The sequence below is a fragment of the Oryza brachyantha genome, chromosome 5, assembly GCF_000231095.2.
Source record: "Oryza brachyantha chromosome 5, ObraRS2, whole genome shotgun sequence".
NCBI classification, from domain to species: Eukaryota; Viridiplantae; Streptophyta; class Magnoliopsida; order Poales; family Poaceae; genus Oryza; species Oryza brachyantha.
Window position 1 is genome coordinate 17,203,223 of NC_023167.2, and position 16,657 is coordinate 17,219,879.

Consider the following 16,657-nt stretch of genomic DNA (forward strand, 5'->3'; position numbering starts at 1 on the left):
AGCGCGAATGAGTTTGCACATACTTGTGCTCCTACCACTGAAATAAATATTGATTAGTTTTTGACAAATATTTTTAAAAAAATTTAAGTCACAGGTCCTTCACATTAGAGTAGGCAATATGAACATCTTAAGCACTTGTTTATAACCACACCATTGGAACGATACCATATTTGTCCATGCTGTTTCATTTTATTTGAAAGGGCATGTTTGGTTTTCTACCATAACAAAATCAGGTGGGAACCTAGGAAGAGAATGGATGAGAATCATCATTTGGTTTGTTATGGAATATTTTATAAATGTTTAAATTTTATCATTTGTTTGATAAAATAAGCGTAGTTGGATGTAAACATTAAAATCAACACAAATTTGCTAAATAAACAAACCAAACCATTACAAAGGTGTAATAATTAAACCCGGGACATCGGGACGACGGTCGAACCGGTGAGCTCGTCGGTTTACTAGTTTGTTGGTCGAACTTCCTTGTTAAATAAAAAACACAATCATATTTTCTGTGGACCATTCATTTACTAATGGTCAAGTATATTTACTTTGTCAATGGAACATACAATGTTAATAGCTCAATTGCTTTTCCATCCATTGGCAACCACGGGTCTCGAAATGTAACCCCAAGTGCAAGTGGCACAACTTTTTTTTTTTAAAAAAAACTATTGGTAATCCAACCATTATTTTCTTTTGGGTAAAGGTACTGAAATTCCGACAACTTCAGTCTTTCACAAGTTCTACTCAAGAGTGTGACTGGATTAGGCACTGGTTCTGATTTTCCTCAAATGAACTATTGGTCTAGTCAAGTTTTAACAACTATGATACAAAGAGCACATGGAGTACTAAAAGTTATATGAAAAAAAATTATCAACTTAGATGTACAATGGGAAAAAGACGAAGGATTAGACCACTAAATTGCTGAACTTCAAAATTCAATTAATATATCAAACCATACAATTGAATTGCGTGATCATTCAAACACTACTAACCTTTGAGGACTTATCCATTGTTTACAGAAGTTGAATCCTTCTGGTTTTTGAGTTCCTAGGATCTTTTCCAATCTAACCAGTCCCTGAAATTCGCTGCACAGTAATCTTTTGTGTCACTGTTTTAGCCAAATGATTCATGAGGCTGAGGTTCGTGGTAGTAACATGCTGGTGGATCACCATTCCCGAGGTCAGAAATATTAAATTTACCGAAAACAATACTGGCCCCAGCGTTGTCACATCTCCCGAGGCCAATCCACCTCGGGATCGGTGAGCCTGCAGGGCCCGGGCCCACTCATCTAATCCAGCCCAGTAGCCCACTCCGATGCCGGCCACGTGGTGGGCAGTACGCATCCAACGGCCAGGATGCGCCTAGCGGCGGGGGCGGCCCACGTGGTGCCTACGTGGTAGCACGAGACAGGCCCGTGACATGCGCGTCCCCCACGGAGGCGAAATCCTACGGGTCGGTGGTGCTACGTGGCAGGATCAGCAACGTCCGTTCGGTCTACCAAACGCTGCTGCTGATAAACCTGATTTTTGGATGCTATTTTAACCGTACTATTGTAAAAGGAAAGTTGCAGATGCTGTGTGAAACAATGCTTATTACTGCTTCCATTTGATTCACCGTAGTAGAGAATAATACCTCCGTCGCAGGATGTAAACATTCTAATGAAGATTAAGATTGAAAAAACTATATATTTCTTTTTATAATAATGACTGGATAAGAATAGCAATTACTGGGGCGGAGCTACATGGAGCATGAGGGGTTCTACAAAACCGGTCTAAAATTTTTAGCTAAAATTTATCTATTTTTATCTTATATATGCACCACTCCTAATTCAAACTCAGACATCCGTAACAGCTTGAACTCAATTCTAAATACTACTAAAAAGCAAATAACTAGTATCCCCTATATCTCTATATTTCATACGAGATTTGTCCCTAGCAGTTTACGTTGAGGGATAAAATAGAAGAATCTTAGATGTAATAAGTACTTATATTTTTGAATAAGATTAAAAACTAAAAGTACTTATATTTTAGGTTTTTTCTGGCTTTGTACGAAAGTTAATCACTGACTAATGCTGCAGGGCATACCATGTTAGGATGGATTGAATTTGATAGGTGCATTTTTGAGTAGACAGGTCCATGATAGTACTGAAGATATGATGGCCAAACATGTGATGCAGTGATGCTCCTTTTTATATGATTATGTCCCCTTTCGAAGTGCACAAAACACAATAGCTCAGCTATGCTCTATTTTGTGCATCGGCAGTCAGCCCCACACGTTAATACAAACGAAATTGCTCAATGGTCATATACAGTAGCAAAATTACCTTTTGTTTTGTATTTTTTTTCCTTTTTCTCTAAGTTAGAGCAAAGTTACTTCCATTTTCTTTTTTTTTCTTTTATGCTAGTACAGTAGATATGACATAGTATCCTCGACATAATTTATCTTTCGGTTCGGAAGTAAAAACCGCTCTCCATAAAAACCAATGACTTTTAGTCAATTTGGTATGCATATCAGCTAAAACGGATTGGTTTTTATGAACCAGCTGTTGTGTATAACTTTCTACAACCATCATCACATTACTCCCCAGTTATTACCCTTTTCAATTCATTAGCTAATATGGGAAAACCTGAAATTTGCTATACAACTCCATGCTTATAGTTGAAGTTTAGTTGTTTTTTCTCTTTTATTTATCTGAAAAGTTGTTTTTTTTTTCTAGGCGAAGGCTTCTTCAGTGAGGTCAGTGGTGCTGTCCCTCTCTTCCTCTTCTTCTGTCTTTTTTTTTTCTTTTTTTTTTGTAGGGGCAATAGCTAAGTTACTTCATTTTCTTACTTTTCTATTACATGAAATACAATTCACATAATCACATTCACAATGGTCCAACAATTAGTACACTTTTTTAATTATTTGGGTTATACATAGCAGTCTATACTGTACCCTTCCATAGAAGTCAATTTCTTTTTTCTGTTTTATTTTACGTGGCAAATTTTGTTATTTTCCATAACTAAGAGCCAAACAAGGGCTTCTTTAGTGAGGTCATCGTTTACTGCTAGTCTCCGTCTCTTTAGCATGAGTTCAAAATATGCGTACATGCAAATGCGTCTTTTGTATGAGATCACAAAAATATGAAGCCCTTTTTCCCAACTGCGAAAAATTTAATTCCTATCTCACTCTCACACGCATATATAAGAAACTCTAATAAATAGCATTGACAAATGTCTAGATCAAAGAAATGTTATTGACGAGTATGAGTTCTACGAAATGTTATCATACAAACGACTTTATCTATGAAATGTCATCACCGTTAAGGTTTCGTTCATCTCCACCGTTAAATACAATGTTTATATTATAGCACTTAACAGCGAAATGCTGAGGAGACCTAACAATGATAGTATTTTTTAGATAAATTCGCTTGCACAATGATATTTTATAGAATTTGTACTTATCAATGTTATTTCTTATAATTAAGTGTTTGTCAATAATATTAGTTTTCTCTCCATATATATTATATGTATTGTATGGATTGATGCATGAACGATGGGAACGATCACATGGTGCCGTTTTGGGGGTACACCACAGTTGTCGTCTTCTCATGAGCATTGCAGCCATTAACCTGTGATTCTTACTGCTATAAATGTGGGACTCTCGTTTTAACCGGCTTTTAAACTCGTCCATGTTTTCACCCCACCCCCACACAGGGTGGAGTGGCCCTGGCTTTATTTACTCCTTAAGAATCGTTCATTCGAGCTGACCTGACCACCGCTCTCTCGCTCGCCTCTCCTCTCCTCTCCTCCTCGTCGTCCTCCACTCCGCTCTCCAACGCGAACGCTTCCCAATTAAACCCTACTCTCTCTCTCTCTCTCTCTCTCCGCCCTCACGTTTATCTCCGCTTCTCTTTCTCTCTCTCCACGCACGCACAGGAGAGAAAAAGAACGAGACGGAATAGAGAAAGGCGAGGAAGAAAAGAGAGAGGAGAGATAGACAAATTTCGTTTTCAAGAACTGGCTGTGCCTTGTGCGTGCGTGGTGTCGCACGTAGCAATAAGAGGGATCGATGGAGGTGGCGGCGGACTGCGCCGGCGGGGTCCGTGTCAAGAGGGAGGCCTCCGGCGGCGGCGGCGGCGGGGACATGTTCCTCGTCGATGACCTCCTCGACCTGCCGTGTGACGACGAGGAGGAGGAGGAGACGGGGTTGGGCGGGGCGTACGGCGCCGGCGCCGGCGCGGGCGCGGGCGCGGGCGCCGGAGGGGGCGGTGGTGGGGATGAGCGTGCGGCTGGCAACGCGTCGGCCGACTCGTCGACGGTGACGGCCGTCGACAGCTGCAGCAACTCCTTCTCCGGCCTCGCCGACGGGGACTTCTCCGGCGGGCTGTGCGTGTGCGAGCCGGTGAGAATAAATTTGGCTTTCGTTTATTTGATTACTGACTCCTCTCGTAACAAACATGGCACGCAGGAGACATTTTTTAATGAATTTTAACTAAAACCGTACGAAATTCGCCCGTAATTCGTCTCCGGAATTCACCACCCCCGCGTTAAAAACTCCTCCGTGAATAAAGGGAACATAAATAGCATCCTCCTGAGTAAATGGTAACCGAGGAAATCTGCGTCCAAAAATAGTAGCATCCTATGTCCACTCGCTCCACTTAGCCACTGTAATTTTCTAATTTGCATGCGAATATCTCGTGAATTCACTGAGTTTAACAGCTCGCTCCGCTTAGCCACTGAACTTTTTTTTAAAAAAATTGCATACGAATATCTCGTAAATTCAGTGAGTTTAACAGCGCCATTGCTGAAGCTGTCGCCTGATGTGAATTTTCTTCGCAGTACGACCAACTGGCGGAGCTGGAATGGGTTTCCAGCTACATGGGCGAGGAGACCTTGCCCACGGAGGATCTCCGGAAGCTGCAGCTCATCTCCGGCATCCCCGCCGCATCGGCCGCTCCGCGCGCGCCACCGCCGGCTGTGCTGGCCGCCTCCGGTGTGCAGCTGCCGGGAGGAGGAGCGCTGCCCACGGAGGCGCCCGTGCCGGGGAAGGCGCGCAGTAAGCGGTCCCGCGTCGCGCCGTGCAACTGGTCGTCGCGCCTGCTCGTCCTGCCGCCGCCCCCGGCCTCGCCGCCCTCCCCGGCGTCCGTGGTCATCTCGCCGTCCGAGTCGGGCACCGCCGCGCCGGCATTCCCGGCCAAGAAGGCGGCGAAGTCCGCCAAGAAGAAGGACGCGCCAACCCCCGTGGCGCCGCCGAACGCGGCAGCCCAGGCGGCGGCCGAGGGAAGGAGGTGCTTCCACTGCGAGACGGACAAGACGCCGCAGTGGAGGACGGGGCCCATGGGGCCCAAGACGCTGTGCAACGCGTGCGGGGTGCGGTACAAGTCCGGGCGGCTCGTGCCGGAGTACCGGCCGGCGGCGAGCCCGACGTTCGTGGTGTCGAAGCACTCCAACTCGCACCGCAAGGTGGTGGAGCTGCGGCGCCAGAAGGAGATGCAGCTCCTGCACCAGCAGCAGCCGCAGCCGCACGTGGTCGCGGGTGGCGCCGCCGCCGGAGGCCTGCTCCACGTGCCGAGCCCGCTGCTGTTCGACGGGCCGTCGGGGGCGCCGCTCATCGCCGGCGCGGACGAATTCCTGATCCACAACCGCATAGGACCGGACTTCCGGCAGCTCATCTAGGAATATGATTCATTAGCCCAGGAATAATTCAGCAACAAAAACAGCTAATTTTTTTTAGGAGTTGTTTCTCCATGTTTGGTTTTTCAGCTTATCTTTTTTTTTTCTTTTTTGGTTCTGCAACCTGTTTTTTTGGTTACTCTCTATTTCTCGGCTTCTTAAATTTATCTCTGTTTCTTTTTTGAGATTTTAGACTTTTTCCCCCCTTAGAAGCCAACTCTGAGGAGTTTCTTTGGTAGCATAATCTTTTTTTTTCTCTTTCAATTTTGTAATGCAGGAGACTCTTAGAAGAAGAGGAAAAACAGGAGCAGTTTCAATTAGTTCAAAGCACCCACTACTTCTTTTTACACGTGATTTTCCAATCTTGTCTGTGTTTTGGTGAGCAAGATGATCGTGCCCTTGTGGTGGTGAATCGATCAATGTTATGATAAGGGAGAGGGGGGCATGCATGCTGATGATGCTGGTGCGCACAAAGTGACACAAATGTGGTGCGTGCAACCATGTTGTTAAACAAAAAAAAGGTGCACGTGATCATCAGAATCTTGGCTAAAACACACATGTAAAAGAACCACACTTGCTCTTTCGTTCTTAGGATTCTGTTTTACGAGTTGAACCGGGTGGGCCCAGGGTGTCAGCCACTGTCGCAAAGTTGGTGAAAGAATTATGCTTATGGTTGTAGCAGCATGCAGCAGCAGCAGCAGTCTGCTACTAGCTCATGTGTGGGGGACTGGAGTGGAGTGGTGATTGCAAGGACGGGGATTAGATCCAACTACTCTGCTGTAAAAATATTTTGGCCCGGCTCCCGTTGGATGCATCTCGGCCGGTGCTATCTACCACCTCGTTTGGGCCCATTTTTGGACGTTCGCTGGGTTAATAAGTATCTGACCACCGAAAGCTTACAATTCGTTCGTTATTTTCTTTTACCACCCAAAATTGCGTCACTTCTAACTTGTATACATCCTATCCTAATCCTTTGTGGTTTGTGTATGCATGTCATGTGTCATCTGCTTTGCTGCCAAGGCTGGCACTCTGTACAGGCTACTGGAATACCGGGTGGTCTCAGTGTAAGTAAATATGTCTTGACGAGTGAGAATTGCATGTGCCTCTGGTTGATTTCGTCTCACGCAAAGGGCCGGCCGGCCGGGAGCGCTCTTTCCTGTGAAAGCGAGAATGGTTTTTTCGTTTTCTTTGGCGCAGATTTCGTAGAAGGTTTTGTGAGGAGTAGAGTACTACTGGTAGTACTTGCTAGTTGGTGGTGGTGGTGCATGCATGAACAGTGTAGGTACTCGGCGTAACTCATAAAGATGGGGTTGACATGGCACGCTTGTACACATGGTGCAGTTGGTCCATATCGGGGGAACCGATAGGTCCCTACTGTGGAAGTAAAGAAGGGCACAGCTCTAGTCTCGTTGTCTGGGACTTAATTGGGATTGTGCAAGAGGCCGGAGGCGATTATCCAAAAAAATTCGCATGAAACTTAAGAGTTTGGAACCAGGGTAGGCTCACTACTACGGAGAGCTCCATCGACGTCGTCGGCTCTAAAATCCCCATCAGTTCTGGATTTAGAGCCAGCATCAAACTAGCAGCACTAATGAGTCTCTTTTATTAGTGTCGGACCAATATCGGACACACCTATGGGGTGCACGATTTCAGAGACAGAGAGAGAGAGAGAGAGAGAGAGAGAGAGAGAGAGAAGAACCGGCTCAGCTTGAATCAAAACGAGCCATCGCATAGCAACCCACACATCGCAGAAACGAGAATCAAGAACAAGGTTGCTCATCAGTCATCACATCACAAGAATATCACAAAAATCAAGAACATCACAAGCCGAGGACGTTGCCGGGGTCAACGTGGCAGTGATCCATAGAGATCTTGGATTCCTATGGCAAAAATGGTCATAAGTATGCACATAAGTTGACAACAGCTTCACCGATCAGTGATGGGTACTCTCTGATATTATTTTTCGTCATCAGCGATGATAGGAGCGATATTCATGCTGATTTAGGAGATTCTACTTTTGTGACTCACAAAAGACAATGGCCACATATAACTCATAAGATGTTGGAGAGAAACAATGATAACATATATTCCAGTAAAAATATAAATGGAAAATTTTGTCTTAAAGACTACATGCAAAAAATATTTCTTTCCTTAATCAAGTTATACACTTTTGTAGTTTATAGTCATTTATTCTTGAATATCTTATTTATTGGCTGTAATTTCTTTGACCCTCGCAATATATAGCCAGGTGGTAGAGTAAGCGATAAGCAACAGTACATTAACGTCCATTATCGCCATGCATCAAAGCAAGTTGAATCTGGTGTACAGCCCAGTAAATTAACCAGCATGTAGGCGGCTCCAGTTTTTATCTCCCCGGAATTAAATCTCGCGGATGTACATTCTACGGTACGATACCACACACCAGGAAGCAGCAGACCGGAGTTATCCACTCCATAAGTCCAGATCGATGGCGGAAGCAAGCGTACGCGCGTGCGCATGTAGCCGCATACGCAACAGTGCAGGTGCAGCGCAGGCGCGGCAGCTTCATCGCATCGACGCGTGCTGCACGCGCCCGCGCGGCGCCGTCGTCGACTCACCCCGTCGTCGTCCCGTCCCGTGAAACGGCCCGGGGGCCGGGCCGGGGCGTCCAACACGCGCGCGCGCCACTTGGGCGCGTTCAGTTCCACCTCCTCCACCGTACGTTTCGTCTCGCCCGCGCGGCCGCGCGCGTGCAATTTTCCACGGCCGGGGAGCCGGGCACCGCGGGTCAGGAAGCGTGCATGGTGCGCGCCGGGCGAGCGCGGGTGGCCGGGCGCCCGTGTCGCCGTCGGTTGACGACGAGGGACCGGGCAACCGGCCGGCGCGAGCCGCGCGCATATTGCTGAAACCCACGTACGCCACCGGCCACGCGCGTGCACGAGGCCGGTGGCCGGCAAGAACCCCATGAGCTACGAGCTACGGGCTACGACGCGCACGCACGCACGCGGGGTGATCGGCTGATCCCGTTGCAAGTAAGGAGGCACCGCTGCACCGGCCGGCGTTCGTGACACCGGTCGATCGATCTTTCCCGTGCCTCCGTGAAGGCATTTACTGCGCCGTACGTACCTGCTCATGCGTATCGCCGCCACACCGATACGTTCTTTGCGATCTCAGTTCTCAACAACAAGGCCAAGTAGGCGAGGAGTCTCTGCATGCAGCAGGCACGAATAGTTAACCGGGGTCCTCACCGTTGGTAGATCCGCATGTGAATGTATAGCGAAAGGTGTGTGGAGTGGATTTCTCCGTTTTTTATGTACTTTTTTAGCGAGAACGACGTAGCTAGAGAAAAGTGCTGATATAAATCTAAGAATCGTAATGCCAAAACCTGGGCCAGGGCCACGTTTGGATGTGGCGAATTTGCGGCGAGATCGAAGCTAGTGGTCACAGCCCACGGTTCCCAGCAAAGTCTCTCTCCATCTGCACAGCCTGTTTACTGGCTGTAGATTTAGGCCCAGGTGCAGACAACCCATTTTCGTATTATCTCGGCGGTTTTATGACCCCCGTGGCTTTGTAACGGGGTTTTACTCCGTTTACTGACAATGGGTTCTTTACTCCCAGAGTTCTAGCCTTCGTAGATGCTTGAAACATCTATAATAAAATATCATGTGACACCCTGCAAAAAGGAAAGAAAAGTGATGGTAAAAAAGGTGTCATATTTTTCACCCTATACTTCTTGTGATAATACTCTACGCTTTATGTTCTGTATGATGAAATCCTACAGGTTGTTGTAGAAAAGGTACCTATATTATATCTCTGTCTATTTATGACAAAAGTACCTATCGGATCTATACATGTCACGAGCTATATATATTCAGATATTCCCTGTTTGATAAGTAGGTCATGTAATTATTAGGCCGGCTAGCACGATTAATATCATAGCCGTTAAAAAGAACTATTATTTATATGGGTGGTTTTAGAAATGTCTTTTTTTAATCTTAACTTTCGTGAGATGAGATGTCTATTTTTTTATTGACCATTGATTTCAACTCAACATTGACACAACTACAACTCGACTTTTAGACTCTAGCACGATACTTTTTAGACATTAAACCATGGACTTACATACAAACCTAACTTTATTTAGAGTGGTTTTGTCTTTCTGTGGGTGAGCCGATCATGTCTATATCCTCCCAAGTGTTTTGTGTGCATGCTGTCTTTTTCGTTTTCTCGCGTCACCATATCTGCTCCATATTAATGTTCTTTTCATCCAACATATATATAGCCATGTATCCGATGGCATGATGCTGAGTTTAGCAGCCCATGCTTGCCATGTGCGAGTGAGAAGACTCAGAACTGAATGAGCTTGCAGCAGTAAGGCATGAATTATAAGTGCAACGTTTTATTACTACCGTCGCATGCATACTGCAGTCTGTAACTGCAGTTGTCATCGTGATAGAAATGGTACCAGCAGCTGTGATAAACACAATAACGGCAACAACATAATAAACCAGCAATCGCACAACTACTCCGGAATGAACATGCATGCACAGTAGAATTTTGCAGTAGACTTGTACTAGAATATGCTGGTGAGCATAGGTGACACAACTACAGAACCACCTGCACTATCTGGCAATTTAGTATTGCTGCATCAAGTTTTAATTGTGCAAGAGCTGCATGCCTGTGATGATGGAGCAGTGAACATGTTCACGTTTATGCAGTTGCAGACTTGCAGTGCACTTTTTTTCCCTGGACTTATTGGACCTTTCTTAGTATACAACAACTACCGTCGTCCTAAAATATATAAGTACTCCCACCATCTCAAAATATAAGGATTTATAGAATTTAAATTTTATATCATAGTATAATCATTTCTATATTGATTTTTATTATTTCAAATATTTTAATGATTTTAAAGCCAATCTAATACTTATACAGAGAATCTAATCAATTCAGATTTTAAAATTTAACCACGGAACTGACTAAAAAGGAGTCTTTTAACATCTACTTAATTTATGTTAAATAATCTATAAATGTTTATATCTTAAAACAAATGTAGCAACAGACTGTGTGTTTTTTAAAAGAAAATCAAGAAGTAGCAAAATAACAAGTCAGGTACAAATGATGATAATCAGATAAATAAACTAGGTTAAAAGTTGGTACGCGTTGAATAAGCTAATATACAGGAGTTAGTAAGTGGGAAATAAACTAGCACAAAGAGCAATGACTGACACCTCAAAATCCCTTATATTTTTTGGACGGAGGTATATTGGTAGTTTCAATGTATACTTGTAATTTGTGTGTTGCACGACTCTGTGCGCATATTTTGCACATTCTTTTGAACTTTTACTTTTGACACGTAGAACAATTACATTTACCAACGGATTGATTTTGTGTTTTTCAGCTGCAAGGAGGAAACAGATGAAACCTGAATGAAATGGCAAATACGAAAATGTTCCAAATGGACTATTTGGTAAGGTCTGCTTTTAGATTTTTTTAAATTACTTTTGCCCGATTCAAACTGGAATGATATAAAAACGAATTGTCAAAATACCTTCTTTACAAATGGATCTTTTGGCCACACCATAACAAAACAGTTTGAAAACAAATTTTTGTATTGTCACTGTTTGTAATTCATTTGTATTGCCAGGCCATGAAGAGTGGTGTCATCTGTTTGTATTGTCACTGTTTATAGAATGGCAATAGTGTTTGGGCACTGTGCATACGTGTACATTGTCATGCCAGGGTTATTAACTAGATTGGCAACACCATTTAGCCATTGGCTTTCTGGCGTGGCAAAAAGTCCATATTCCGAAACACGTTCTGAAAATTTTGGTACGATAATTTAATAAAAAAAATTAAATAATGAAAAGATCATGGTTTGAGTTTTATATGTTTGTACTGAAAACAGTGAACAAAACGATTAACTAAAATCGGTTACCATCACTTGTCCACAAGTATATTTAGTTTTACAAAATCAAAATCTGTATTTTAATTCGCATGAGGCAGTTTGCTCCTCTATGGAGTCATGTTGATGGCATCCAAAACAAATGGCAATGGCCATATTTAGGGCTCCTTTGGAATATAGTATTTTCATAGAAATTTCAAAGATTAAAATCCTAAGGAAAATTTTCTAACTAGATTGTTTGGAACATAGGATTGAAGCTAGCTAAATTCATTTGGATTGTAATCCTATACCTCAATTCCTTAGAAATTTTGTACATGAGCTTCAACCTCATTTTAATTTTCCTTTGTGAATTCCAATGTTTATTCCCCTTTATCTGTCTTCTCTATCTGTAGAAGCAATCCTAATTCTTGTGTTATTTTCTCATGAGCTACCCAAATACATTATCTTGCAAATTCCCCTGTTTTGAATTCCTGTGAGATTTGCTTATATATGATATCTCAATCATACGTTTTGATTCCTGTGTTTCTAAAATCCCGAATTCCAAAGGATCCCCAAGATCAATAATAACGACACACTTTTGATAAAAAGAATAATATATCTGCAGTACAATGATTCATTTGTATGCTTCAAACTCTGACGAAACTAAAGTTCTACAAGAAAATTAAGATTGAAGGGTCTGAAGCGGTCAGCTACAAGTATAGGAATGTAAGTGCTAAAAAGTCTTAAGGGCATACTCCTTAGGCAAAACAATTATCTTCTATAGAAAAAAGAAGGATAATTAAACTACAGAAAACCCCATGTTCTATGATCAACTATCTTAATTGCATATCATGCAAGTGTATATGCGAGTATTTACACAAACTTAATTATTACCATGTAGAAATAATAAAAGTGGCCGAAATACGATTTCTCATCAATATTATTTGAGAGGATCAATATTTGTTTTTTTTAAAAAAAATGCATGGCCTCTGTAACTTAATTAATGATATGTACTTACAAATATTTTGAGCATTTGGTGGATCCTTTATGATGGTTGCACTCATGCATAGATACTTGTACAGACGACTCGTGCATGTTTCACGTGCTTGCACGTACGTACTTCACATCATGTGATTTCAGATAACTTTATATTATTGGTGATGGTATATATGGCATCCGTTTTGTTCTCTGGGACACAACTACATAATCCGTCCTTCCCATATTAAATATAAATCATTGTAAACTTAAATTCATAGGGATATTAATTAGCTCAAATGACTTTGTTGCACTTTATTTATATATATTATATTAGGAGAGACGACTCATTTATTAGTGAGGGAATAGTACTTTTTTTAACAAGCAGAAGAGCAGAAAAAAGTGACTCAAGTTTCTAAAACGGTTTATCCTTATAAAAGAGTTGAGAATAAAATAATTTAGTATTTCAAGCCACGTGTAGCATATGGAATACCGAATATATCATGATAATGTTTGGAACAGGGGTGGAATTAGAAAAGTTTAAATAGTAGAGCTAAACTAATGTAGTATTAAATATTTTAAATTTTTATATGGTAATTTTATATAATTTTAAAAAGATTATGAACATAGGCCTAGCGCTACAGCCATAGCTATCGTAGTCCTGGTTATGCCTCTGGTTATATATAGACCCCATACAGCAATCAAAGATTGACAGAGCTACCGCTCAAGGACCCCATATGGTAGGAGGCTCATCCTCGTATTTGTATGATTGTTCTGTAATAGGAATCAAGTGAAAAGATAAGGGGCAGAACATATGGTAGATATGTTCAAATCTCATGCTCATATGCTGAGTTATTGTCCCGTTTCTAGCAGAACCTGGGGGCTTCAGTCATCAACCGGCCGGACGTACTTCGGGCTTGTTGACAAATGATTCATTAAAATTCTATGATTAGAAAGATTGAAATATAAATTTTATTAGAGCAAGTACTAGCTCTAGTATTTGCCATGTATCTAAAACTTTTTGGGTCCGTCGTTGCTCGATCTGCAGAGCAATTAACCAGAAGTACAGAAGGGATCATTCGATGCCTAAGCCGGTATCTGTTCTGAATTATCTGAAACATATATATACTACAAAAGTATGAACTGCGTATAGCTAGGGCTGTAACTACACATATCGATCTCCACATGCAAGAAAGAGCACGCAGATCTTTGCACAACAACTTGATATATGTACATTACATATCTACTCAGTAGCATATCTGCATATGTGACCAATTGCAGGAGCTCGATCGATTATATCCACTTGGGATGATACTCACCTGAATCAATCGATCGCATCAGCGCTAGGCGTACGCGCCGGCGACATGCGGACGATCGAATGAGGTGTACTCCGGCGATCGCCCGCACCCGAAAGGAAGGCGAAAAAGACGAAAAAGTAGTCGTCATGTTGCCGGAGAACAGGTTAGGCGATGGAGCTCTGTCGATGGCGGCCTATGCGCATCCCGTGAGCCCGCTCACAGGCGCGCGATGTGATTTCGACAACCCGCTCTATACCTGCGTGCCGCAGTCGATCGATCTATCTAATCTGCAGATACACCTTAATCTGAAAAAAAAAGGATCAAGAAAAGAAAAAACATTCAGACATCAATACTCATTTTTACAACTTACTTGGACGAGCAGATCGACCATAGGCAGAAACTGAACGATGTACACTTGCATGGTGTCCTGAATCTTACTCCATGCAACAGTAGCAGTAATCGATGAGAGAAAGAAACTGGCCTGTTAATCAAAAGGTAACTCCAAGTGTGCCGCGGCCATTATTAACCTGCCTGCCCATTTGGCCGCATGAAAAGATCGATCGATCAGCTGCTCGCTGTGCTGTGCTGGACGATCGATCCTGTGCACTTTTCTGGGGGAAAAGAAAAAATAACACGCAAGCACACAACACAGATCAGGCGAAACCATGGGATATTTTGATCGCTTTTTCCGCGAACTTTTAACCTGACATTTGCTCGTTGGACGACCCCCAACTTGGTCGAGCACGATGGACGACGGGTGGTTCAGTTCGCCCCCCCTTGGCGCAACGAAAGATTGGATTGGTTTTCGTGGAGAAAAATTTTATCCTGCGACACTGTTCGTGCACACTGGGCCGGACCAACCCGGCCTCGATTGCTTCAGGCGCGTGCCTATAAATAGGGCCAGGTGGTAGGCCTAGCTGCCTGCGATTGGTGTGCACACACATGTACACTTACAGCTAGCTAACAGCTGATACTCATTGATTAGCAGGTGATTAAAGTAGCTTTATTTAGGAAAAAGAAGGTTCGAGAGAGAGAGAAAGAGAGAGATCGAGATGCCTTGGCGTTTGGCTAGGCAGCAGCAGGCTGAACCCCCCACGGTAATGACCCACACCTCTTCAATTATCTGCTCGATCCAGTTTTGTACGTAGGGTATTGATCTTCACGTATGATCCATCATTATAACTTGAGTTACTGTTAGTGTTAACTAAAGTATATTTGTCTGTGAAAACTGGCTTTAAAATCGCACTTTCTATCAGCGAATTAAGAGAAGGTTGGGTTGGGTATATAGATCAACCAATCAGAATGGCACGTAAACAATCACCTGTGATGGCTCCTGTCTGTGCACGTACGTACGTGCTCGAGCGAGGTTTGGTGAGTGCTGAGATCGATGAGTACGTACGTGTCAGGGAGGCGACGGCCGACCCACCTATATATACATACGTTCGCGTCTTTGCATGCTAAATCTGTCGACGTGTACATAAGAACGTGGATAATTTAAGATCGGTTCTAGTTTAATAAAATTAATTAAGTTTAATTATAAAATGAGGTTTGGTTTGTTTAGTTAAATTACTCATTCGTATGTGCGGTGTTAAATTAACCTTGCATGCAGCAGGGAGGTGCGGCGCTGAAGCGGTCGAACTCGGACGGCGGCGGCGAGCGGATGGCGGCGGCGGCGGCGGGGGAGCAGGAGGCTCGGAGCGTGCGGTGCGAGTGCTGCGGGATGGCGGAGGAGTGCACGCCGAGGTACATCGTGCGGGTGCGGGAGCACTTCCACGGCAAGTGGGTGTGCGGGCTGTGCTCGGAGGCCGTCAAGGAGCGGCAGAAGCGGGAGCCGGCGCTCACCGTCGACGGCGCCGTCGACGCGCACGCCGCGCTCTGCCAGCGCTTCAACTCCACCGTCCGCCTCAACCCCAAGCTCTCCCTCGCCAGCTCCATGCGCGACATCGCCCGCAAGAGCTGCCAGCACCGCGCCACCGCCGCCGCCACCGCCGCCGTCCCCTCCGTCTGCTCCGGCGCCATTGCCCGCACCACCAGCTGCGCCCTCCCTTACGTCTAACGATCGCCCACGTATACTATACGTGTATATATATACGTATGCCGGTACACGCGCGCCCACTCTCATGCATGCCGCATGTATGTATAGATGATATCCTACGTATATGTACATTCGTACGTATTTATATATGCATGTACAAGATATAGATCAGTAAAGTAGTATATATAGCGAGTGAAGACCTCCTGCTGCAAGTATTTGACGTGATATATTTATACGTCATACGCGATGTGCATATTATATATTTATATATACCAGATCGATCAGTGGTGTATATATACATGTATTAATTGGAATAATAATTGGATTAAGGTAGTGGGCACATCTATGTCGATGTATAGTCTCAAGTTCTTTCTGGGTCAAGTTGCGTGGCTAGCTTAATTGTGCCTGCATGTGGCTCTGTGTACGATGTATGTATGTGTCCACCGTACGCTTAGCTCATGGTTTTGGCATGAAACGACTTGACGTTTTGATCACAGATGTAGCTGCGACGGCGAGGGGAGAGTATGGGAGGACCCCTCGTTTGCAACTTTGCATGCCAGATTGCCAGGCGAACCAAGCATTGTATTTGGAACTAATTACCTGATAAATTCAGGGTTTCAGGCGACGAATCAAGCGTATGTTTGATTTGAGGACGTGGATAATAGGTTAGGCCTATCTCTATGTGTTTTAGATATGACAGACTAATCGTGTACGAAAATATTACATACCTATGCATATACAGAGGTACATCTAAAGATTAGTAATTAAATATATTTTGATTATGGCTCACATTTTCATTTTGCAAAAAGTTTTTAAATAAAATAAATAGCCA

General features: G+C 43.7%; 2 protein-coding genes across 3 annotated transcripts; both read left to right on the forward strand.

Annotated features, from left to right (window-relative positions):
- The first annotated feature begins 3,701 nt into the window (after positions 1-3,701).
- On the forward strand, positions 3,702-5,971 carry LOC107304201 (GATA transcription factor 12-like). Its single transcript, XM_040524197.1, has 2 exons — positions 3,702-4,383; positions 4,821-5,971. Exons 1-2 carry the CDS (start codon positions 4,051-4,053, stop codon positions 5,655-5,657), a joined length of 1,170 nt encoding a protein of 389 aa, XP_040380131.1. The 5' UTR covers positions 3,702-4,050; the 3' UTR covers positions 5,658-5,971.
- An 8,801-nt stretch (positions 5,972-14,772) lies between these two features.
- On the forward strand, positions 14,773-15,895 carry LOC107304272. Of its 2 annotated transcripts, none has more exons than XM_015837522.2 (2): positions 14,773-14,887; positions 15,400-15,895. In XM_015837522.2, the coding sequence occupies exons 1-2, from the start codon at positions 14,843-14,845 to the stop codon at positions 15,844-15,846; spliced, it is 492 nt and encodes a 163-aa protein (XP_015693008.1). In that variant the 5' UTR covers positions 14,773-14,842; the 3' UTR covers positions 15,847-15,895. The 2 variants fall into 2 exon arrangements, with proteins under 2 accessions (XP_015693008.1, XP_040380591.1); XM_040524657.1 differs by having other exon boundaries at positions 15,403-15,895.
- Positions 15,896-16,657: the final 762 nt, after the last annotated feature.